General features: G+C 37.4%; 2 protein-coding genes across 2 annotated transcripts; both read right to left on the reverse strand.

Moving 5' to 3' along the window:
• Positions 1-2,025: 2,025 nt before the first annotated feature.
• LOC149029283 (trans-resveratrol di-O-methyltransferase-like) lies at positions 2,026-3,273 on the reverse strand. The gene is made up of 2 exons (XM_089150362.1): positions 2,483-3,273; positions 2,026-2,398 (listed from the first exon to the last, which is right to left on the reverse strand). The coding sequence occupies exons 1-2, from the start codon at positions 3,233-3,235 to the stop codon at positions 2,084-2,086; spliced, it is 1,068 nt and encodes a 355-aa protein (XP_089006488.1). The 5' UTR covers positions 3,236-3,273; the 3' UTR covers positions 2,026-2,083.
• Positions 3,274-21,192: 17,919 nt separating this feature from the next.
• LOC149029284 (histone H3.2) lies at positions 21,193-22,094 on the reverse strand. Its single transcript, XM_089150374.1, has one exon. The coding sequence runs from the start codon at positions 22,051-22,053 to the stop codon at positions 21,643-21,645; it is 411 nt and encodes a 136-aa protein (XP_089006500.1). The 5' UTR covers positions 22,054-22,094; the 3' UTR covers positions 21,193-21,642.
• Between the last annotated feature and the right edge of the window lie 4,294 nt (positions 22,095-26,388).

Genomic DNA, 26,388 nt, shown 5'->3' on the forward strand with positions numbered 1-26,388 from the left:
TATAATAGTTTCATGGAGTGAAGGGACGTATGATGTTGTTTCTTAGAAATGCCATTATGAGCTATATACAACGGTGTTTTTCAAAAACACCGTTAAAAGGTTTTATATGACCACCCCCTCTCACAAAGTGCTATACATTCCATGACATACGACGGCGCTTTCGATAAACGCAACTAAAGCTTAAAATACAACGGCGTTTTACAAAAATGCCGTAACAAATAACATACAACACCATTTTTTGGGAAACGCTGCTATAAGTAAACATGCAATGGCGTTTTCATAAAATGCCGCTATATCCTTACCCAAAGTGCCGCCAGAGGCCCGTTTTCTTGAAGTGATTGCTTTCGCCGTTGGAATGTTGGGGAGATATCAAAGTAATCCTGACCTGGATCATTGGAGTGCTGCAAAGAAGGTCATGAAGTACCTTCAAGGAACAAAAGAGTTGAAACTTACATATACGTATTCTGATACATTAGAGGTTATCAGATATTTGGATTTAGATTTTCGGGTTGTGTTGATTCACATAAATCAACATCTGGCTATGTATTTATGGTAGCTGGTGGGGCCATATCTCGGAGAAGTGCTAAGAAAACCTTGGTTGCTACTTGTACCATGGAAGCTAAGTTCGTATCCTATTTTGAGGCTACTATGCAAGGAATATAGTTGAGAAACTTCATTTTTGGGCTTAAAGTTGTTGAGTCTATCTCTAAGCCAATGAAGTTATATTGTAATAATACTACTGCAGTGTTCTTTGCTAAGAATAATAAGAGTGGAAGTCGAAGTAAACATATTAACATTAAGTACTTAGCAATAAGAGAGCACATTAAAGCTAAGGAAGAGCTCCTAGAACACATAAAGACTGAGCAGATGATTGTTGATCCGTTGACAAAGGGCATGCCACCTAGAGCTTTTGAGGATCATGTTCTTCGTTTGGGACTTCGGGAAGGTTTATCTTCATGAAAAAGGTAATTATTACACATTCTGATGTAATGATTGTTATGTGGTTTGTTTCTCATTTCCGTTGTATACATTTCTGTTGAGATAACAAACATGTTGTTGGACCAAGAATAAGCATTTGAGGTTTATTCATAAAGTTGGGTTTATGCAGGAAAAGAAAGATTGTATTGTGATACATGGAAGGTACCGCCTGAGTCAAAGGTGTCTATCGCTATAATTCGTACAATTCTATTTTTTTGTTTAAACATTAAGAATTAAGATGTAATGGCGTTTTGGCCAAGTGGAAGAATGTTGGATTTCATTTAATTAAATAAATAAATATTAAAGCTTTTAATTTCTTCGAATTATGATGTGGCCCAAACATTCTTTAGAATTACAACTTAATTCAAGGTAACCGCACTAGCGATTACCTGAAGGTGTTTGATGGGAACACCGATTCTGCGGGGCTCATTACGGAACTTGTATTCTGAGAAGTAAACTATGGAAGGTTTACTGTGATCTTTTGGTCCCCGGTTTTATTAGCAAGATTATTCCCGTCTCTCCATCATTGGGTTTGCTAAAGAAAACTGGAATAACTAGATTTCTTCAACGTAGCAAACGACGATCTTCATGGAGAGGAACTCGCAAACGAGATCCAGAAACAAGTTTCCATGGTAGGAGGTAAGTACATTATGCTGTCTTCTGCATGATTGAATCAAGAGCATGATTAGTTAGGTTCTTGAGTTTCAATATTAAGTAAAGTTTGATTACTCTGTTTTTTTAGTAGAATTTACAACCTGAGCTATTATTGGATGTAAGAATCGTTGAGTGACATGCATTTAGGAATTCAAAGTGGAAAACATGCATAGTGGGAAGTTGCTGGGGTTGCTTGCTGTGGCTTCTTCTTTTGCTTGGTGTAAACAAATAAGTATTACTATCGCACAAACCATAATCAAAGACATTTTGACATATCAAAAACAACAAACGAAAAGTTCTAAAACTTCCGACCTTATGCAAAAAAATACAAGAAACCCTTATTGAGTGCAGCCTCAACAAAAACAGACCTTAGATAACCACATCCCCATTAAAAATGACAAGAAATCCTAAGATGATCCAATGTACGAACATTGTAATTCAATTTATGTGGCTAAGGGAAGACCTCAATAAGAGACCTCACACCAAAGACAGGAGTGATCTTGTAGTGACTAAATCCAGATTCTAAGAAAAGCTTCTTCCATTCTTTTTCTGTTCTTTCTTTTCCGACGACATTAATCATCATCACCATATCAAAAAGGAATTGGGTTTCTGTCGATTTGGGGTCTAGCTTTTTATCTTCCAGCACCATGTCTATGATGATCACCTTCCCAGGGTTTCCTTCCTTGTCCTCATGACCAGAGATTGCCTCTTTGCATCTTTTTAATATCATTATGCATTGCTCATCGTTCCAATCATGCAGAATCCACTGTCATGTCAAAATTCATATTAAAATTAGGAATCAAACATGTTAGAAAATACCAGTGGAAATCAGAGGGGATTCACTAATTACCTTGAGTAGAACTACATCTGCATGAGGGATGGACTTGAACATATCACCTGCAACATACTTTACATTCTCACTCCCTTCCAAAGTAGCAACCACATGTGGCAAGTCAAGCACACTGCATTTCATGCTTGGGAAGATATCAGCAATGGTCTTTGCTGCAGCTCCTGTTCCACCTCCAACATCAATCAATGAACTTACCCCTTCAAACACACCCTTGCACTCTGTAACAGCGACACTCATCACCAATCTAGTATCACTTGCCATCGCTTCGTTGAAAGATTTATTGAGCTCATTGTTTTCGCTTGCATAGTCCCAGAGGCTCCTTCCATGAGCAGTCTCAAATGGATTAAGACCATCTCCCTGGAACCATGCACTAAGGAAATTCCAAGGCTTCAATATGATTGGATCAAGCATTGCTAGCAAGAAGGGTGAAATGTTCTTGTCACTATTCTTAATGAGAAGACTAGAATAGGACGTAAGTACATATCCTTCATCCTTTTCAATTTCAAAGAAGCCAGAATGCACCAATAAGCGCATGAGGCGAAATAGACAAACAGTCTTTGTCTTTGGAATGGCAAGTTTTGTGACTAGTTCAGAGAGAGTGATGGGTTGGTGGTGGTTGTAAATAATGTCAGGTATACCTAATCGAACTGCACACCCAAGTGACATAGAATTTATGAAACTGAATATATGATTCCATATATGAGATTGAGCATGGAACAACTCTTCTCCGCTCTCTTTCATGATGAAATCCATCGATTTCCGCTCACTATTTTAGGAAATCTCAGGTCTTACTGGATCATAGGTTATGTTGAGAATAGAGAAACCAATGCTCTTTATATATTGGAGTTCAAAGTTCAAAGGTTGTCCTACATTTGTTTGATGAGATTTTTCCTTCCCCTTTCCAGGATAATGAGAATGGCATACTTACCACTTCTGCAAGGCAAGGTCCAGCACCCAATATGCTTATGGTCCACTAGGCCACTGGCCCAGTAAATCTAGCATGAGATTTGGTTTAATTAAGCTCAATAATGTTGAAAGTAACTTCGGCCTTCATTCGCCACTAGACCTTTTTAATGCAAATCCAGCCTGGATTTGCATGGATAGTTTACTTTTGGCCAATGTTGACAATGAAATAAAAGTATAAAACGCTCTTGGTTGCATGTTTGCTATGCTTCAAAACATGCAAATGACGTTTACTGTGAAAAATGAAGTAGTAGTTATCATTGTTTATGTTCTTCAAGAAAGTGGAAGGGTATCATAATCAGACATGACACGAGTTGGATTTTCATCACTAGCGCTTGTCAGCCACTTATTAATACGGTCCAAAAAAATATTATTAAAGTTTCTTTCTTAATTATTTGGTGTTTTCGGTGATGAAAGTGTCTTTCTTAATTGAGAATGACTAAATTTAGTTGTGCTAAGATCTTTGTTATGAATTATGATTGCATTTTGCCAAAATTTGATTACATCGCTGATTTTTTTTTTTTTTTTTTTTTTTTTTGCCAACCCCGGTTTATAAACCGGTGGTTCGACCCACTTCGCACACCTGGCTGTGGTGGGTGAGTCTCCCAGCAGGGATTTCATTACATCGCTGCATTTATCAATAAGTGATTGCATTAGTGCGTGCCTGTGTCATCTAACTTTGCTAAATCTATCAATGGCAAGACACGGCCGGCTGGAAGGGTCGAAAACGTGCTGCTTGTATTCAATCGTATTATGTAGATTAAATGTAATATAGTTTTAGTATGACATAGTTGTATTATTTAATAACTAATACAGTAATGATATGTACGAAATGATACAAATGAGTTATACAATACCAATACCATACAAATTATCAAAACCATTTTGTACCAAAGAAATGTGGCACGGTGATGCCACTGTGGTATGACACATTTGTGTCTTTTGGTATTTTTATCGTTTGGTTTTTCTTACAATAATGTTATGAGATGAATTTTCATCATATAGTCCCTTTATTAGGGATATTTCTGGAAAATCAATCAAAACCCTAGGCGCCACTCCATCTCAAACTTATGCGGTTAGGGTTGCTTCCAAGAGTTCCACAGCTGTTAGGAGTCCCAAAGTTGATCAAACACTAAATACTACATCCAAGAATAACTCTACAATTGGTACTCACAAAGACTTTAGTCAACCCAAAAAAGAGATTGGTACAAAACCCTGGCCAATATTTTACGTAATCTAAAACACCTATCTTCATGTAAATCCAAACACTATAACTCAAAGTCCTATAACCACAACTACAAGAGTCCTAGAACGCTGATGAACAAGGACTCTATTTCTATATAAGTTCTCTCTCTCTCTCTCTCTTCAACCATCATTTCGTAGCACCCTTATTTCATAAGATAATTCCTTGCTTGTTAGGTCATGCATTTTTTTTTTTTTACGTAGTATTTTAAAACTCTAACCGTGACCCTAATACCCTATCTCAGCCCTGATGCTGCTCTAGACCTTAAAAGTCCAAGCAGGGCATACCCTAGCCCTAACTCGGATTCTAAACCCTAACCACAAGATAATGCATAATTTCTTCTGCGGTTGGTCAACTCAGGACTTTAGTCAGATGCTCAACCCTAATCCAGGCTTAACTCTAATCAAAGCCACCTTGACCAGCCCCCAAGGCCAGAAATTTGCACCCAAACTTTGGTCAAGCTCAGGGTGGGTTCAGGCCATTAGGATTAACTTGCATCCCTAAGTACAATGATGGTTTTGAATGAAGATATGTAGGTGATGCTGATCAATTATGCTTCTGGATCCGACTGAGCCTCTTCTCGTATCCGGGACGATGAGTCCTGCAAGAAAGGTTAGATGCGGGCCAGCTTGTGTGCCGGGCAGCCGCCTCCGATGGCAAAGTCAGATAATGAACAGAGTAAGGACTCGTGCAAAAGCTACACAAGATTATACTCAGAGTGTATTGGATTGTTTACCAAGGGAGTGCGTCCCTTATCTTATACCGTGTTACTTACCTTATGTGTATTTGGTAAGTCCGCCCGACATGAGCCATCGTATCCCGGAGGATTATGCCTTTCCGTTATTGGTCCCAGTTGGATAGCCGGTGGACTTGACTTTCTCAACAAGGAGAGACTGCCTTATTTGTTGAGTGTGACGTATGCTGTGGCCAACTTAATCGATCACGTCCCGATTGACTGTGAAGCCCCATTCGGACATAGCCCGTTGATATAGGTACTGGTGAAATGACCCGTGCGGACATCCTCCTATGATCGGGTAACACCCGATCACCCGGGTTGGGCCTGGTACAGTCGGGTTATACCCGTTAGATATAAGCTTCCCATATCAGTAGGCACATAATCCACACAGCCAGCTAGCATTCTTATACACATGTAATTATACTATATTAACACTAGATTGTCAAGCCCCTCGTTAAAGGATAAAAATCGAATTATGTGAATCATCCAATTCAAATAACAGTGGCAAATGGAAATCAGTAGTGGTGAATTTCATAAAGCTATAGTTCATTTGGTTATCGTGGTGTCGCTTCAGCTTTGGTTATGTCACTTGCATAATCTGATTGATAATGCAACTTACTACAGCTTGTGAATTTCACTCTATCCCTATGCTCTCTACATTCATTAAATTAGCCTTCTTTTTTTTCCTCAATTTATCAGTGGATCTATAAATTCAGCCATAAAAATTGCTTACCATCCTTATTATAAGAAGCAAAACATAAGCATAATTTCTGAAAATTACAACAGGTCCAGATCAGCACTTGGTTTTCATGAAGTGAATGAGGTAGCAGATTGGCTAGCAAAGCTCAAGGTAGCCAAAGCTCATGACTGCAACAACAATGTCTTCAGTCCAGAACACTATTTCTTTTGTTCTTCAGGATGTTAGATGATAAGGGGTAGTAATGGTTTTTCACATTCAATGGATAAGATTGAACCTTCTCATTAACCCTAGCGAATCTAGGGTTGTCCTAGCCGCCATCACTCCCTACGAATGAAGGAATCCTTTGGAAGCTTACCTAAAGTCATGACCGAATTAACATCTTTAGGCTTCCATTATCTCTCCAAGAATCTGACTAAGGTTTTCAAAAGATTACATCATCTCAATAACTAGATCAAACTCAAAGTTGCACTCAAACACACAAGAAACTCAATCTATGTCATACCCTAATATCAACCCTGTGTAAATCAAACTCTAGAACAAGAGTCTAGACTAATGGTGAATAAGGCCGCATGTAACTATATATATGTAAATTGTAATATAGTAAAACTCAAGGAAGCTCATTAACATTCCCTAGACGTAGGTTGCTAAGATCAACCAAACCACTCTCTCTCTCTCTCTCTCTCTCTCTCTCTCTCTCTCTCTCTCTCTCTCTCTCTCTCTCTCTCTCTCTCTCTCTCTCTCTCTCTCTCTCTCTCTCTCTCTCTCTCTCTCTCTCTCTGCTCCAAAAGCTCAAACCTGTGGAGAAGGTGCAACTTTATTTTACTTATAGTTCAACCAACGCGCATCATGGTTTCAGAAAGGGATCTAGGGCAAGATTTTGGGCCACCTCAGTATGGTCGAGGTCCTAACAGTCACCCCACCGGGGAGACTTGAACCTTGAGTCAGGGTGAGATCTTTGGACCACCTCAGTATAGTCAAGGTCTTAAAAATCCTCCTCCCCCAAAATAAAGTGGCTGGGAAGACTCGAACTCATGATCAGATCTTATCTCCAACCGATCAAGAAGAGTTTGAGTTATAGTTAAAGTATCAACAAGGTAGATTTATTATATTATTAAATTATATTTTAAAATTTTTTTTTTTATTTTTTATTTTTTTAATTTTATTTTTATATTTTTCTATCACACACTTATGAATGTGGTATATATAACAAGAAAAACTATCTCAAAAAAAAAAAAATAAATAAAAGAAAAAGGGGGGGGGGGGGCGGGGCATCATACATCCTAGATATACAATTAAAAAAAAAAAAAAAAATAATATATTTTGAACCGTTCTTCCCCCGATTATAAAAAACCGCGGCGTAGGTTTTTTATTAAAAAAATAAAAAAAAAAAACACCGTAAGAGAAAAAAGGGATAAAAAAGAGATCACAGGCAAAATTAAGGATGAAAAAAAAAAAAATTGTCATTTTTTTATTTGTTTGGGGTTGCCCCCCAAAATGTAAGCCTCGGGGTTTTTGGTCCCCCCGGGATCTATATGGTTCCTATAATAATTAAAGCATGTTGTGAATACAATCACGGAAGCTTAGATGAATAAATACCTCTAGTGTTTTGTTGTAGATCTGCCTTCTTGACTCTCCTTGAATCTTCCGTAGCCTTTCACCTTTTGGGATCCTTCTTTGAGTGTTTGTGGAAACAATCTCAAACCCAAATATTGCGTGTGACGGCTACAGGGACCCAAGGAGTTATTTATAATATAAAACCCTAACCTTTAACCATTCCCACAATAGTAAAGGTCAGTAATACCCCTGAATGAATATGAGCCCAGATAAAGGGACCAGTGTTAGTTAAGCCCACAAAACCTAACAATCTCCCACTTGGGCTATACTAACACAAGTACTTTTACCTAAGTATTCGGCCATAATGCCCATAATCCTTCATCACTCAAAAAATCTGATTCAACCAACAAACAATTAATGTGAACAACAGTAGGAGATGCTCCTCAATATACGGAACACAACTATCTGCCATTACAGTCATTAACAACTCGCTGATATGAATCATTGGGGTGCATACAAGAGGTAAAGAATGCAAAACCTTATGTGATCACAAAAGCATTCCCTCTTGTGGGTCCTTTCCTGATCAATGATCAGCCTACCTTGAATTACCTCATAGGTAGAATACTCAGATATTATAATTTGGCAAACCGCCATTAATCGATCTAACATTAATATCTGACTTTAGCAAAACCGCCCATTGGCAAAACCGCCCATTGGCATAACCACCTATTGGCAAAATTGCTAACCAAGATTTAGGCTAAATACCGCCATAAATCAAAACCGTAACCAAGATTTAGGCTAAATACCGCCATAAATCAAACCTTGACTAAATACCGTCATAAATCGAACTTTGGCTAAATACTGCCATAAATCTGAACCTTGACTAAATACCGTCATAAATCAGAACTTTGGCTAAATACCGCCATTGTCATTAAAACCTTGGCTAAATACCGCCATTGTCATTAGAATATCAAATGTAGCAAATATAAATCTACATTATTTAATTTAATCATTAACACAAGATGAAAACGAAATAATCATCTTATTAATGAATAAATTTCATAGTGAAGTCAAAGAATGTTGAATAAAAATAAACAACTCCCACTAAATGAAAGTATTAAAATATTATAAGACATCCATACTGGAAACATGATTTTTAACAACTCCCGCTGAAAGTGCCTTAGTAAGTGAAAGACATTTTGATGGTACTTTAAATGACATATATAACTTATCAAAGTCAATTTTAGGCATTCATTTAATAATAATGACAAAAAATATATATTACCAAAGAAGGAAAAATTACCATCATGCTGGTAAGAGTTACCGACAGTTACTCCATTTCAACCTTTGGGTTGAGAATGCACTAGTCCCCTTACAATTTGCAACTACCGCGGGATATATGACTTTGAAAGTGCCAACACCTTTGGGTTAATGGTACTTTTAAGTCATCATATTCCTTTAAAAACATATGCATAAACATACTTTGATGATGACACCTTTGGGTGAACACCATCAATTTTCTGCAGTAATATACCTTGGATCACATAATATTATAATAAAATTATATTTTACCACTTTGGTGGGTTCCACATAATTCTATCATAACATTATGTAATCCTATTTGCAGTAATTTATAATGGGATTCTTTCAATGAGAAAACAACTATGCACATCCAATGTAAATTGTTTCCATATTCTAGAAACTTTTAAAAGAAAAAATATTTTACAGAAATATTTCTTTGGCACAAAACAAATATATTAATCGACATTAAAAATGAGTGCAACAATAATCCTTGAAAATCTCTTACCTTTGGGTAAATAAAATATCTTAAATTATTATTCACTCTTACTCATGTGCATATACTATTATTATATAGATGATATCACATTTAAGCAAATGTCACCAAACTTTGACTACTATAACAGACAATAGGAAAGTGGAGTGATGCCACTTTGGTGGATTACACTTCTCCTCTTATTATCTCCATAAAAATTTTTAGTCAAAAAACAAAAATACGCATAATATATTAACACGTATACAACATCAGTTATCAATTATTGATAAAACTATAATTTTTCACCATTACCATAAATAGAAAACTAAAATAAATATTTAATTCAAATTATAAAATAATTGATCGGATTAATCAAACTAATTCAAATTCTAATGCAATGGTACCTTAAAGAAAACGTGCATGCTCACCCAATTCTATTTTAATCTGTGGTGATATTTCATGGGTTAAAATTTGGTACTTTTAGCCAATCCAACCATTAAGTAGCCATGACATCTCTTTACCCCCTTTTGCCCTTTGATACTTGTTAGGGATAATGGATGCACAATTACGAACAGAGAAGAACACAAGTAAAGCACACAAGGGATTTAACGTGGTTCGGCAAAACCATGCCTACGTCCACCAGAGAGAAAATGAGTTTCACTATTTCCAGGAAACCTTACACCACTCTCACACACACACAAAGTGCCACCCTTTGCTTGCCCCCCATCCTTATCCTCAGGATGTGTTTCCCAATCCCTTACAGGGATTGATTCCCCAATCTCCTACAGAGATAGATACCTATAGGTTATCCCACAGAGACTATTTATAGGGAAACCTAAAACCCTAATCCCAATGTAATTACAGTTTTACCCCAGTACTAGTAATTGACCCAAATCCTGTTTCAATTACAAATACAACCAAAACCATAATTACATGGACCCACAGAATACAAGACACCCACACCCAACAATCTCCACCTTGGCTTGAATTCTGCAAACCACCTTGAAGAAAATCGTTGATGATGTCTCTCTGCAATTACCAGTCTCTGTGTATCCACCACACCTTACCGCATGGCCCACATCCCCTCCAGGGATGATTTTGTTAAGCCACATGCAAATTCCATAGCCCATCTAATACATGACCCAAGCATGTACCAAATATTCTTTCTTGTATTTTCAGTCACTTATCTGGGCATTCTTATGTTGGATAGATAGGCAACATGGCTCGGGCATACATTAAGTCTCATAACAAAAACCACTAATATTCTTTTACCATGTATTAGCTATATGCACCAGTATTTCAACCAATAGATTTGTAAATCATGCCATGCTAAAACTGATCATACAAGAAAATAATTAGTTCAAAGAAATGGGATGCCTGGAACCGAATAACGGACTAAATCGTATCAATTCAAGATGAAAATCAATCCCTCAGTTGCAATCTTTCCGAACTTATGTACAAAGAGCATGGCTAACACTGGATGAAATAAGCCAATGAGAAAACACACAAAAACCAATGCATATCAAACATTGAAATGGATTCCATGTGCTCAGACTACATAAATAAATCAAATTGTCAAATATCGTCCAAAAGAAGAGGATATATAATTGAAGGGAATCCAAATCAATTTGAGCAATCACAGTTCAAACAAGTGCACTTTGAGTCTGTCTAAGCCCATGATTTATTCCAAATTTTCAGAAAGTGCAGGATATTATCAAATTCAATCCAAAAACACTAATTAATTTTATCTCCACTTTAAAGTCACAAAAAAAAAACCACCAAATTACTCAAACAACCCAATACTATGGCCATGAAGTGATGCGGCTGGTTGAAAGTAATCACTTGAGGATCCAATTTTCATGCCTATATATTACCATCATGTGTTCCAGCAAAAGGCATCCCATTGCCAACAACAAGAGCATGGACTTATCCAACATGTCCAATAAGACTAAGTTCATTGATGTACCATATTCATCATAGGCAGTTTGGGTGTTCCACGCCTTGACAACAGTTGGAATTCAAGAAGCCTTCATTGATCATGCATCCAATCTCACCTCACATCCAGAAACTACCACCTCTTTGAGCCTGGATCTGTGAGGGACCTGGGCAACTTCAGCATAGCCTAGCGAGGTCCTCAACAATTCTCCCCCCAGATCCAAAGCGAGATTATTAGATAATTCAACCTCAGTACAATCCTAGCGAGGCCCTAAAATCCTCCAATAATCCCCCAAAAACCCAAATAATACTATGGGGCAGTCCCATATTTCCCCCTTTTTATTTATTTATTTATTTATTTATTTTATTTATTTATTAATAATAATAATTAAAAGAAGCCGAGAAGTACAAAATAATAAAACGAACTCATCATGAGAATTTACCAAAATGGAACTCGAGTGCAATTTCTCTTTACTTAGAATTGTAGGAACAAAATCCAATTTTATAAAATAATAAGAATAAACAAAAGAAATTTATGACACAACCCATTGCATGCAAGTAATCTTTTATTAAATCAACTTCTCCAACATCTACAAATTCAACAGCTTCGAGTAATACTCGATGTGATCATTAAGATAATCGGATCTATCCATTGATGGTAACCAAGTCAGAGAGAACAGATAACTTACCACCAAGAATAATACCCGACATGATCAAGTTGAGAACAAGCAAAATTGTGAAACAAAGTAGTAAACTATGCGCTGCAAAGGCTTGAGTTTGTTTCGCAACTCTCCTCCAGTTCATCAGTTTCTTTGTAACCATTACTCCTCTTCACGAGTCCAATAAATAAAAAGAAGAAAGAAGAAGAAAAAGCAAAGCAGAGATTCGAAACAAGAAACCCTTAACCCTTAACGCAATCAATCAAAACTCAGTCCATACTTTGAAATTCACAAGATTTGGAACAAAAGCGCCACTTGAGCATCAATCAAGAGTGATATGAGCCTACTGAATCAAGATTCTGAATCTCTGATTGGGACTTTGTGACACTGAAACCAAATATGACAAATTGGTTGATTTTCCCATCCTTGGGGAATAACTGGGAAACCCAAGAGTCTCCTGCAGTGTCGGTAGGATCCATTCCAGCTTATCCTGGCATGATCTCAAATCCCCAAATACGTGCCAGTCATCTATTGGACATGCCTCTGGAATATACGTTCCTCTTCAATATCATAGTTTTAGCAAAGGCTCATTGGGCCAAACTCATCACAATTGCTATATTGAGAACTACATAAATGATCAAAACCATCTAGAATAATGTTTAATAGTCCAGCTTCAACAAGCACCATCTGGGTTACATTATAATCACAAGAAACTATGATGAGCCTTAAAAAGAATAAAATCACTTGGCACACGATCTAGAAAACATAGTTTTCTCTTATTCTTTTGGAAAGGGAAAAAGAAAAACCAATAATAACACGCAAAACCAGACCCAAAAAGATGATTTTAGGCCGGAATAAAATCTGGGAACTGAGGTTTCTGAACTTATTATAAATGGGTATTACAAACAAGAACAGAAAGTCTGATGGGTCGAAGAAGAAGGTTCATGAAAGAAAGGAAGAAACCCATAAAATTCAATGAGCAGAGAGAGACTAAAAGAAGAACAGAACTTTGATAAACAAGGAAGCCGTATATGAAATCTCTAACAAACGGCAGCCTTCATCATGAATGCAAGTTCTATCTTTTGTCATTTTCAACTTCAAAATCCATAACCGATTCTTCTTAAGAAAATGACAAGAAAAACACTGAAAACCAGTCATGCATGTGATGCAGAGCTACAAGGTTATAGATCAGCAGCAGTCCCCACTCAAAAATAAAATAAAAGAAATACAAACATTGCAGGGTAGGAAACCAAATTCACCACTCAACCCACTAAAGACAGAAATTTCTTTAATACCAAAATTAGCAGTTTCCCCACCCAAGTACAGGACGTTTTTCTTTCCACCCAAGGTGAATTGTTGCATTTACAACCCCAGCAGCACCAGGTAGCGTATACAATTTCACAACCAAATCGAGAAAGAATATAATAGGCAGGATATTCCATCATAGATACTCATTACTTACATTGAAATCTGTAGTACAAATGTCATTCATGTTAATAGTAACACGGCCCAGCTTCGTGAAAAAACAAAAAACTTATGCAATGAATTAGCAACAGCAAAAACCATCCACGGTAAAGGACCCCTTCAAAACGTTTACACGATTTCCATATAATCGAATATAGATGATGAAAACCACGAGCTCTTTAATCAAGCCTAACAAATCGGAAACAACAGATCCAGCTCTTTAAGTTACTACATTAAATATAGATCAATCGGCTAGAAGAAAATCGCTCTTAATCGCTCTTTGTAATTCAAATAACTCAACTAGGCTTGGATCCTCTCATTGGATCCCAATAATAATAATAATAAAATTAACAAATGATCTAGGTTTCAATTAACCCTAGATCTCATTGAATCCAATTTAAAATTAAATCAACAGAACACCCAGTTAATTACACAGTAGAAATCAATAATTCATAAAATTAAATTATTATAGAAAAGTGGCTTAAAAATAAAAAAATTAATTGTGGGATATAAAAATATAAAAAAAAAAAAAAAAATTTAAAAAAAAAAAAAAAAAAAAAAAAAAAAAAAAAAAAAAAAAAATATATTTTTTTTTTTTTTTATTAAACTTTCTTTTCTTTTCTCTTAACCTTTCCACCCTTTTTCTCTTTAGGTTTTTTTTTTTTTTTTTTAAGAAAAAAAAAAAAAAAAAAAATTTTGAGAGGGGCCACGGGACCCAAGGAGTTATTTATAATATAAAACCCTAACCTTTAACCATTCCCACAATAGTAAAGGTCAGTAATACCCCTGAATGAATATGAGCCCAGATAAAGGGACCAGTGTTAGTTAAGCCCACAAAACCTAACACGAGAAAGTCGTTTGAGATGGCACGACCACGTTCAACAGAGACTTATAAATGCCCCTGTACAGAGAAGCGATATAATCCAGATTGAATGAACTAGAAGAGCTAGAGGTAGACCTAAGATAACCTTAAGAAAAGTGGTGAGAAAGGATATGCATAGCTTAGGCCTAGTATCTAGCATGGCCTCGATCAGAACTGATTGGAAGGCAATAATTCATATAGCCGACCCCATTTAATTGAGACAAGGCTTATTGTTGTTATAATGTCCCCATTTAGTTGGGACAAGGCTTATTGTTGTTGTAATATTGTTTATGACTTCGCCTTTAACCACCACTAAGGCTACTTTTGGATAAAGGTATAAAGCTTATTTAACTCGACGTTGTTAATCGGTCAGTGTTCAAGAACCTATCCAATATTAATATGTAAATTATCTACCTAATACAACATGCAAATGACGTTTAGTGTGAAAAACGAAGAAAATTTGATTATTTATACGTTTTCTAAGGACAGCAGAAGGGGTATTGTTATAATTTATATTTAAATTTTAAAAGGAGTTCTAGAAGTCATTAGCACTTGTCGACCACTAATTAATACAGTTCAGAAAAATATGTTTAACGTGTCTTTCTTAATTGTTTTATTAGTTAAATTTAGTTGTTAAACTTGTGATCAGATCTCTGATATAGTTGCCTTTTGTTTTGATATTTAAATTTGCTAATTTAAATGTGGCAAACACGGCCAGCTGCCTCGTTATATGGCCTTTGATGCATATTCATCAACGAGGAAGATTCTTCATTTAATTAGGTTAGGATTTCAAGTCTTTCAAACTCTAACCCTCATGATAAATAACCTAGCCCAGTCCTGATCCTAATCATGAATATATAGGATCAAAAACATATGATTAACATGTCTTTCTTAATTTGGATTAGTTAAATTTAGTTGGGTCAGATCTTTGATATAGTTGCTTTTTGTTAAATTCAACTTTTGATGTTTAGATTTGCTAATCTAAATATGGCAAGACATCGCCAGCTGCCTCGTCATTTGACCTCTGATGCGTATTCATCTAGATGAAGGAGGTTCTACATTTAACTCCAGGTCTTTTGGAACTCTATCCTCATCCTAAATACTCTAACCTGATCCTGATCTTGGTCTTGATTCTAACCCCACTCTTACAACACAACGTCCTCGTCGGCCCACTCTAGGCAGCTCCGCTCTGGCGGTGGGGTTTTTCCCCACTCTAGGGGGCTCCGCTCTGGCGGTGGGGTTTTTCCCCACTCCGGGCAGCCCTTCTCCTAGGTCGCCCCTCCCGAATAAGCCATCCGACAAGTCGGACTAATGATACAACCTCGGCTCCACACCACCTGGAAAACTGGCTTACCAAGTGGGGGTTTGCCAAAGTATATCAGCCCTGTCCGTAACCACAAAATAATGCATAATTTCCTATTGCAGTTGGGGTAGACTCAAATGCTCAAGTCAAATACTCAATCCAGATCCGGTCCTAACCCTAATTAGGGCCACCTAACCCTAATTAGGGCCACCCTGACAAGCCCTCAAGGCTAGAATGTAGAACTCAAACCTTGTTCGGGCTCAGGATTCTGCTAACACGTCCATATCTAGGCACATATATAATCCACACAACCACCTAGCATTCTTGTATAATTATACCATACATTATCATGAGATTGTCAAGCCCTTTGTCTGAAGAATAATAATTGGATCATGTGAATCATCTGATTCAAACAACATTGGCAAAGGAAACTGGCCGTGGTGAATAGCATCAAGCTATCGTTGCCTGTGGTTATCTTGATCTCATTTCAGCAATGGATGGTTAGGAATTGTAGAGCAGCCCCAATGTTGGTGGTTAAGGCAATCATGAGAAAGCTGCAATATTTCTCTTCTCCCTAACATTAATATTTCCTCTATCGCGTACCTGCAAATAACCAAAAAGTTTCTAATTATATGTTCAAACCATCCCGAAGAGAACAATGAAGACTATATGGTTTTTTTTTTTAGGCAAAAAGTACTGTGCATGAAAAATTAAATAAATATAACAAGAATACTCCTCCCCCACTGCTGGAGAGGGGATCATTAGTTTTTGGCATCTTCTAGAACTTAATTACCTTCTTGAAGCTTCTTCAAACCTATATATAAAGGTCTTTTCGACGCATCACAAATCATTTCATTCACCATCACAGTTGCCAGTGTTCTACCACAATTGAAATATTAAGCCTTGCAGTTGGTCATACTAAATAATCTGTCACTTTAAGATCCGTTTGATAATTTAGTTAGAACTTCTAGGGTTTTCCTCAAAACTCTAATCAATAATAAAATCATGCAATAACTAGAATGCGATATAATATTTAGAAAGTATTGGATATACCTTACACCAGACGTAAGTTGAAGAAGATTAATTCAATCTGAATACCAAATCTGCAAAGTAACAAAAGAACTTAAGGGATTGAAGGGACCCATCATAACTATTTATAATATCGATCTCAAACCTTGAATACCAAATCTTCTAGGCTTTCTGTTGTATCTTTTTTTGTAGAGAGAAAAGAACAAAAGAACTTAAGGGATTGGAGGACCCATCATAGCTATTTATAATATCGATCCCAAACCCTAGTGCATTTCCACAATAGACCGGTTTGGCCCATCTCAAACCTAATGGCAGTACATCAGCCCAATGTGTTGAGACCCTATCAATTATTAATCCCAATAATTAATCTAAGCCCATATATTGCTTAGGATAAACCTAACAAATTTACCTAGTGTTTTTACTTCCAAAAAACATTAGAAAAAATTTTGAGTGTTTCTAGAAGAAAAAACGGTTTTGAGTGCTACTGAAAGCATAAATACATTTTTAAGCGTTTGATAAAAACTTATTTTTAGAAGTAAAAAATCTTGAAAATTATAATAAAATTTATGAAATTTGTCACTTTTTAGAGTGCCAAATTCCATAAACACCCTTTCTGAAACTCACTTAAAGCCAACCTGTACCTAATTTTGCTTCAAAAAATAGAGAAAAAGTTTTTGATCAATTTTTCTGCTTTTCAAAACAAGAAACACTGTTTTTTGATAGATTATCAAACATTTTTTTATTTGTTTCACAAAGGCACTGAGAAATCTGCATTTCTATTGTCTCTAAAAGTCCTTCTATTGCTTGCCAATATTGAAAATTAATCCATTGAACTTTCCGTCCCCGTATGCCTCACACTACTGCAGCTGAGTCGCATTAAATCCACGGTTTCTAAACATTCAATGAGATGGCTCGTGCTATTTCATGGATTAGAGCTTCGAACTTAGCCTCTTATTCTGTTTTAACACTTAAATAAACTCTGTAGAAGGAAATCAGTCTTGCTGTAAAATCATGGAAATTTCTCTTGCTCCTGCATTCCCTGGATTACGCAAGGATGATCCATCAATATTAATCTTGAACCACCCATGCTGTGTGGTTATGTCCAATATACCTACTAAGGCTGCTATTCCTTTGAAATCTTTGAGATGCAGCCCCAGATCTCTCAACCTAACCAAATCTCCCAGTGTCACCAGCTGGATGTCAAAAGTTGGATATTTATAGGTGCTCCCTCAGGTAAAAGTGTTCTCTGGACCTGTTGAAATTTTCAGAAATTAGACTTGCTTCAACAACTAGATGTTTTGCTTCTTATGAGTATGGGTACCAATTTTATGGCTTTATTTGTAGTTCTACATGTATACTGGGAAGAGAGAGAGAGAGAGAGAGAGAAAAGGCTAATATAATAAATGTAGAAAACTTATGGAAAGTGCAACTCACAAGCCATAGTAAGTTGCTTTATCAAACAAATTACTCCATTGGTTTAACAAACATGAAAGCATTTCAAGAGTTCAGATGAAGTCTCATGGACAAACTCTTTCCTGTTTTTCATGAAGTGAATGTAGTGGCCGAGTGGCTAGCAAACCTCATGGCTGCAACTACACAATGCCTTCAGTCTAGAATTGTACTCCTTTCGTTCTTCAGGATGTTAGATGTGTGGAAGAACTTCACTGAGGCCCTTTTATCCATTTGAAGAACCCACATCATCAATTATCAGCCTGAATTGCAATTAACCCAAGCTGCAGTTGGATTAACCGACATCCTGCCCCATCAGGTTTTGTCAAAGCGAAAAGGCAGGTCTGATTTGGCTTAGGTGCTGCTATCCAAATATAAGTTCAGGGTAGTTGATGTTGTTCAATTTGCCATAGTTCACAAACCATGAACTGTCCATAAAAGAAAGTGTACAATAAAATTGTTTAAAGAATATACAATTTACAACTATCAAACTAAATACAGTATAAAGCATCCATCAGAAAGTTGAAGAATGAACAGAATTAGGTAAATGAGATTAAAAGAAGCTGCATACCTTACAAAGGGTTGGGAGAACCATATGATTCATAAAGTACAAGGGACTGCAGAGATAATATGCACCAGCTAAACAATTAGGAAGAAGCTGGTGATGCACATTTGTAGATTTTACATACAACGATTGGTTTCAAATAAAGAAGATGAAACAGATGCTTATCTGAGTGTTTGTGAGCACCAGTGGCATCAATTCAAGGTCCCTCTGCCTTATGAATGAGGAACGACTTGAAGTAGATGTCCAGCAATTTTGATGAATAAGATGAAGAAATCCCAACTAAAATGGCAAGTCAAATGGCTTGATAGACAGTTTTTGAGAACTACACTTTCAGGTTTTCACAGAGGAAATAAAATGGCAAATCAACTGAGTTAATCGGTTACTACTGGAATCCTTTAGTGTATTATGCCTTCGTCCATGCAATTTCACATGAGACAATGTTGCTGCCCTGAACCACAGGAGCCAAGCATTTTAAAAATCTTCCACAGAAATGCAATATCGAGTAGATGGCATGAACATATCTACGAGACTAAGGAAGCAGCAGCACATAGTGTATTAGCCAGAACAGCGTCTAGCAATAGAAATGCAGGAAGAAAGCTACATTATTTTGAAACAAGAACTGAGGATTTTTCTTTCTTTTCATTTTCATTTTACTTTAACCATAAATGAAAAGGTTACTCCTTTTGCTGCTTTGCTTAAAATTGACAACCAAATTCAGAATCACAATTTTAAAAACATTCATCTTGGTGTGGGGAGTGGGAGGTGGAAGAGGTTTGCCTTTGAAAAAAAATCGAGCTTCAAGGGGTAAGGGATGAGTAGCAGAGTTTCATGATAGACTTCAACATAAATTTGACTAATCAGATTAAACATTCACAACCAACCAGCTTACAAACTCATTAGAATTGCTCTACACTATCAGGTCATTAGAACAAATGGACAGCCATATCCAATCTGTAACAAAGAACCAACCATGCAGCTGTGAGGGATTTTCTTTCAGAAAGGGGAAAAGAAAATCTGATCATCCAATCACCAGTTAATAAAAGAACATCAGTCAACCAACGGGGGTTGGTCCAAGTGGTAAGCAGCTTGGTCCGCTTAAGCAAGGTTCCGGTATCGAAACCTTGTGGATGCAAAAAATCCCCGCTGGGAGACTCACCCACCACAGCCAAGTGTGCAACCCGGGTCGAAAAACCGGATTAATCAGGGCAAAGCCTTGGAACCGGGGTTGGCAACCAAAAAAAGAACATCAGTCAATAATAGAATGTTCTGATGTTTTCCAGGTTATACAGAGCTTGAAAGGGATTATCCTCATCAAGCTCCAGCAATATTTACTTTGTCTAAAACTAAGGATCCTCCTACTATGCAAGTTTCTAAAATAATCTACTTCACATACTGCTCTACCCATAAATGTAACCAAGCCATATGCACTAGCTAGTTGTTGGATGTGGAAGGATTAACTTATGAATTGCCCATTAATTTATGCTATTTCAGTTTATAACATTCCTTTATAGATTTCTAGCATCATAATATGAAAATCTCACAAGTAATGACACTGCCTTGAAAATCACAGGACAGTATTGATGAAAACCTTTAAGATAGCAGGGTTAATGTAAACAATCAATAACAAAAGTTTTAAACCGAAAGCCTCAAAATCAAAGTTTGTGCAGAAAAGCCCTAACAGCAATAGCTTGGGGGAGAAGGAAGCAAAGTTTGAACACAAAAGCCTATATCAAATGCTTCTGATTCAAATCCATATCCTAAAATCACTCCATGATAGTATCCAATCTGCACTTGCCAGGCCCAAATTACCAAAGGTACAGCAATCAACATTCGAGAAAATTTTCTGTGATAAATGTTGATCTGCTAGGATGGTACTATATGTTCAAATCCCTAAATAGCAACAAGTCATCAAGTATAAGAGCAATTAGAACTACAATTTAAAAAGGATCTCATCTAATGATACAGCAAAACTGATAGGAGCAATTAGAGAATTAAAAGTTAACAAGGATCTCATCTAATACAACAACAACAACAATAAGCTTTGTCCCGACTAAATGGGGTCGGCTACATGGATTCTTACCCTCCAATCAGTTCTATTCAAGGCCATGTTATAAGGATCTCATCTAATGATACACCAAAACTCATAGGGAGTTCTCTTTTCCTCATAAGTTCTCTAGTTTCACTCCTACAATTCCCAACAAAAGAAACAAGAGCACTACAAAGGCTTTTGTTTGTGGTAATTGGAATGCTTTGATGAAAAATTTCAGCTTACATGTTATTGTTCGACCATGAAGATTTTATACAGAATTTTGAAGTCCTTTATTAACTCCCACATTCAAGTTGCTAGAATTTGTAACCATGTAAGGCCACTAAAAAAAAATTGAAGCATATATCCATTGAGCAGGTTTTGTTGTTTGTAAGATCACTTCTGCAACTTACTGGTCTTTTATAACATATTTGCATCTCGTGTCACTCCATATGCTGGCCCTTATATAACAACACCACCTTTGGCCAGATGGCCTCTGTTTCAATGATTTCTTTTTTCTGCAAGTAAGAAACAGTAGTTTCTCAAAGATACAAATTCCTTACACGATTAAAAAAAAAACTCAAAATCTAGCATCCAACAATGAAAATAACTTGAAAAGAGTAAAAAATTTAATTGAAAAACATCACATCAACTCATTACAATGTGGTTAAGCTCATTGATCAAGCTCGAAGCTAAAATCAGATCAGAAATGCCAAAGTCAGACTCTGATTCCATCCAGATTACAACTAACTACATACGGCAACTTCTAAGAAAAATAGAGAGGTCAAGAGTAAAAAAGGAACCAAAACCCTAAATCCGAACCCCGAAAAAGACCCAAGGGTTCAATATACAATATCAGCAAACAGTTCACGAAGGAAAAGACAACGAGATCTGCTTTTCAAGCACGTTCACCCCTAATCCGACGAGCAAGCTGGATATCTTTGGGCATAATCGTAACCCTCTTCGCATGAATCGCACAGAGATTAGTATCTTCAAAGAGCCCGACCAAATAAGCCTCCGCAGCTTCTTGAAGTGCTGAAACAGCGGAGCTCTGAAATCGAAGATCAGTCTTGAAATCCTGAGCAATCTCTCGAACCAACCTTTGGAATGGAAGCTTTCGGATCAGAAGCTCGGTACTCTTCTGGTACTTCCTGATCTCTCTCAAAGCCACCGTTCCTGGCCTGAATCGATGGGGTTTCTTCACCCCGCCAGTCGCTGGAGCAGATTTCCTGGCCGCCTTGGTAGCCAGTTGCTTCCTTGGAGCCTTTCCTCCCGTGGATTTCCTCGCGGTCTGTTTAGTACGCGCCATTAGAGATTCAAAAACAGAAATGGAAGCAAAATTTTGAAAATCCAAACTTGAACGAATGCTTGATACTCTTCATTAGGTGGGTACTTATAGGAGTTCAAAATTGTGGCGGGATTTAAGAAAGAATCCTGGCCATTGGTATTTTCAGTGTTTCTACGGTTCACATTTGTTTCGAAAGTTAAACACGGATCGCCAGCTTGGACACGAAAATTCACCTATTGCGGGAAAAATTTATATTTAATTTTTTGGTGATTTTCTTTTGGACCCATCCACTCATCCAACTCGTTTTTAGTCTTTAAAAAATAAAATAAAAAATGTTATAAAATAGAAAAAATATATTAAAGACAAGGATGAAACTTAGCTCAAGATGAATTAGACTCATTCACTAAGTTATTTACATTACAAATTTATAGTAAAAGTAACATTTTCTCTGATATGGAAATATCAAAGCTCTTAATATGTGTTGGTGTCGAATTTACCCGGGTTGTAGATTGCGGATAACACTAAATGGTACATTACAGACTCGAACTAATCAAATATGCATGCACCTGCAAGTCCACTAAAAGAACTGTTAGAAACGGTGTTGATCGTCTTGACCAGGTGATCTGCTCTCCGACGATCAAGTCGATAGAGAGTTGGATGAGTTCAAACTAGAGCTCAAGTGAACCCTAGGTTTGAAAGAGCAAAGAGCGGGAAAGTTGTAGGTCTAGTCAAAATGAAGTGTCGTACCTCTTTCTCACGTTTACTCTCTATTTATAGATTTTTCTTGTTGATCAAGTCTTATTTGGACAGTCGGATTTTCGCCTTTAGATTGATGGCTATGATTAAATTCTCATGTAATCGGCGGTTCAACCTTGCATTATATTCGAATCATCGGTTGACTCGGTACTGATGCGTCCAAAATCTGGTCAACCCTTAGATCATTGATGAATGACCTGCAAAATAAAGTTAGACGTGGCCCGACCCTGGGGTCGGGAGGCCACCTCCGAAGGCTAAGTCAGTAGTTGGAACACCATAAATGTGAAACCCAGCCCTAACCTAACCCTGACCTTGACCCGGTAACCCGGTTGTTTTTAGGTTCGAAGACCCGGAGTAAAGAAAGAAGCCAACTATGGGCCATCTCAGTAGAAGACATGGTGTTTGACTCTGAACCCATGGATGTTGTTGATGGAGTTCCATACTTGGATGTCTGTGTAGATTTGGAAAGGAAGCTGCAGTTGTCTGAAGATGAGATTAGTTGAAGGACTTGGAGTATTATCTGACTTGGTTTGAAGGTATTTCTTCACACTTGACTTGTTACTTGATGCGTATGCAAAAGCCCATAAGGTTTAAAGCCCATTTGATCCTCCAAATCCCTGATTATTCCTTACTGTCTGCCTTGGTCGACTGACTGGTCGAGTGGGCCACTCGACCAAGCACTCGACCAAAGGAAGGTGAAATATGAGAAATTGTAATTTTAGGGTTTTTCACTCTTATTTAAACCCTACTTTGTATTTCTTTGTTACGGCTGCCTCCTAAACACTTTGTGAACGTGAGAACACCTCTCCGAAACTCTCTCTGGTGATTTCGAAGATTCCTCTCCGGATCCGGAAACCTCTCTTCTCTGTTCTTACAATTCAAGGTTAGTATCTCTTCCGAATTATTAATTCTCTTTTCTTGATATTGTTCTTGATTGAGATCGGAAGTTGATGCTTGCATCCTTGCAACCATCCCTTCGTGATCTCCTTCGTTTCTTTGAGATCTATGATCATCATCATGATCTCAACCCTAGCCAAGATTTTCTTGAAACCCTAACCCTTGCTTGAGTTCTGGAAACTCTTGTTAACCTCCCATGCGAGGGAAACCTCATGGGTAATATTTCTAGTAACCTAAATTAGTTTTCCTATGATTTTCTTATTGCCTTTGGCCAATTATTTAATTTTCTTTCATTCTATGATCTCAACCTTTTTATGGGAACCATAAGGTTGAAACCCTAAATTCTTGGGTTAAATCAAGAACCCAAATTTTCCCCATGATTTGATGTTTTTATCTTACTATATGATCCTAATACCTTAGGAAGTTCCCCTTCGAATTTCGGATCATTCCGACTTCAAACGAAGAAGTTATGGCCAAAGCAGTCTGTACAATTCCGTACTGACTTGCTTGGTCGACTACTTGGTCGACTGGGCCAGTCTACCAAGCACTCGACCAAAGGAGTCAGTAGCTTCGTTTTTCGCTTTGAATTGATTCGTTTGCTCTCCCGATCTTTTAGGCATCTTTCCTAATGTTGTATCTATGATTGTTAGGAGTCTATTTGCTAAGTTTGGAGTTGCTCTCTTTGATCTTTGGATCATCTTCTTCGATAATCAAGTAAGGACAATTAATTCCTTAACTACATAGATTGCTTGTTCTCTGGTTTCTACTTTATGAAACTATGAGATTACTTACTTGTTATTATAATTTAATTCTGATCTCTTCTTGTGAGATCAGTAGCACTTGTTTATATTATCTTCTTCATTTTTCATGTTATATGAATTACCTATTATTGCCTAATCTAATTTTGCTTTTACATTCTCTTGTATATGATGAACTGTTGGTTGTATATGTTATGACTGATCTGATAATGTGTTTGCTTAAGTTTAGTTTGGTTTGGGATTGGGAAGTTGTCCTTTTGACACTTCCGTCCTTGGACATCGGAGGGAATAGTATGGGATGTTCTCCGAAGATGCCCATCGACACTTTCCCGAATCAATGGATGTCATACCTAGGGCTGTCTAGCAGTGTTTGGCTAGGATATACCCCTGTTATATCAGACCCGAATCGGAAGGGTATTGAGACCGAACGACCCGTGGTAGCAATGGGGATTCGTGGGCGCTCAAGACCGGTGAAAAGATCTGTGAGAGGACATGGATCACATTGTGGATACTCGAAAGAGGCCATTTATTGGAGGGTTGCATATGGCTAGACTTGGGCTCATGGGCGCTCAAGACCGGTGAAATGATCCGTGAGGGGACATGAGAGCTTCCCGTTTACCATATGTGGATAACCAATAGGGTTGATGAGTCCGTAGTCAGGGACTATTAGGACTCTAGTGGAAAGGATACCGGAAAGGATCGTCGGGGACGAGGAATGGAAGTATCTCGGACCGAGTTGATGTAACCGAGTAGATGACTTACATTGGGCTAGGCTTTTCCCTGACATGCGCCAGTGCTTATGCCAAATGGTTGTGAGAGAGTGTGTTGACTTAACCCCCTGCCATGGTTTGTCCTGAGGGATGAAGGACCCATTACCAACCGGCTGCTCAAGACCGGTGAAATGATCCGTGAGAGAATCCAAGATATCTTAAATGGTTGAGGATGTGAGCGGACTTTCCTTAAGAAGTACGGTGCTATGACTTAAAGCATGTCTACCATAGAGACCAGCATACATAGAGTTAGATGCATACATTCATTACTTGTTTCATCTTGCATTGCATCATGTTATGTTTTGCCACATGTTATCTATGATGTTATGGATTAACTTGCCTTACTGAGTTTCTTCGAAAGTCATTCCTTTTTGTACATTTTCTTGTTAGATTATCCTGCAGTTACAGAGTATTATGACGAGCAGTATAGCGAAGCACAAGCTGATGAAGCGTACTACACGCAAAGTGCTGGCAACGATCAAGATTACTTTGATGATCCCCCGGCGGATCAAGCTGCGTACTACTTTTGAGAACGGCATAGAGTTAGAACGGATTCATTGGATTGATGAAGTCCATACTTATGAAGACGTTATCTATAAACTTGAAGACGCTTGATCTTAGTTTATTTCTTAGTACATTTGTTTCAGTTGTAATCCCTTTTGATTTTCATACTATGTACCGCTATTTTTGGTAAAGTGAGTTTCCGCCTCACTTTACTCCTTTTATATATCATTGGATATCTGGTATCTTTCAGCACTCTGATTATACTGATTGTTCATTTCTTGTTTTGAACCTTGTTTATAATATTAAAACTTGATTTATTTCCTGTTTATGATTATGTTATTGTATATGTGGGAGGATGATTTCCTTGATACTTGATCTTCGGGGCTGTGGATCACACTCCCGGGTATGCCAATTAGGGTACCGGGCTGGGGGATGTGACAACAAAGCTCTGGCAAGTTGCAGAGCTTAATTGAGAGATAGAATGGAAGAAGAACGATTGAGTTACCTAGTACGAGCGTAGGCTATTTGTTTATATAAGTTTTACCTCTTATTCTTGATCATTGGATGAGTTCATTATCCTTCTTGGTGGCCGTCCGATTGTAGGGTTTTTCCCCTTTTCTCGAGGGTGGAAGCGGTTTCCATGATTAACACGATTGCTCATTCCTCATGGT

Source organism: Hakea prostrata, chromosome 1 (assembly GCF_041222555.1).
Source record: "Hakea prostrata isolate BN-2017 chromosome 1, UWA_Hpros_2, whole genome shotgun sequence".
Lineage (NCBI taxonomy): Eukaryota > Viridiplantae > Streptophyta > Magnoliopsida > Proteales > Proteaceae > Hakea > Hakea prostrata.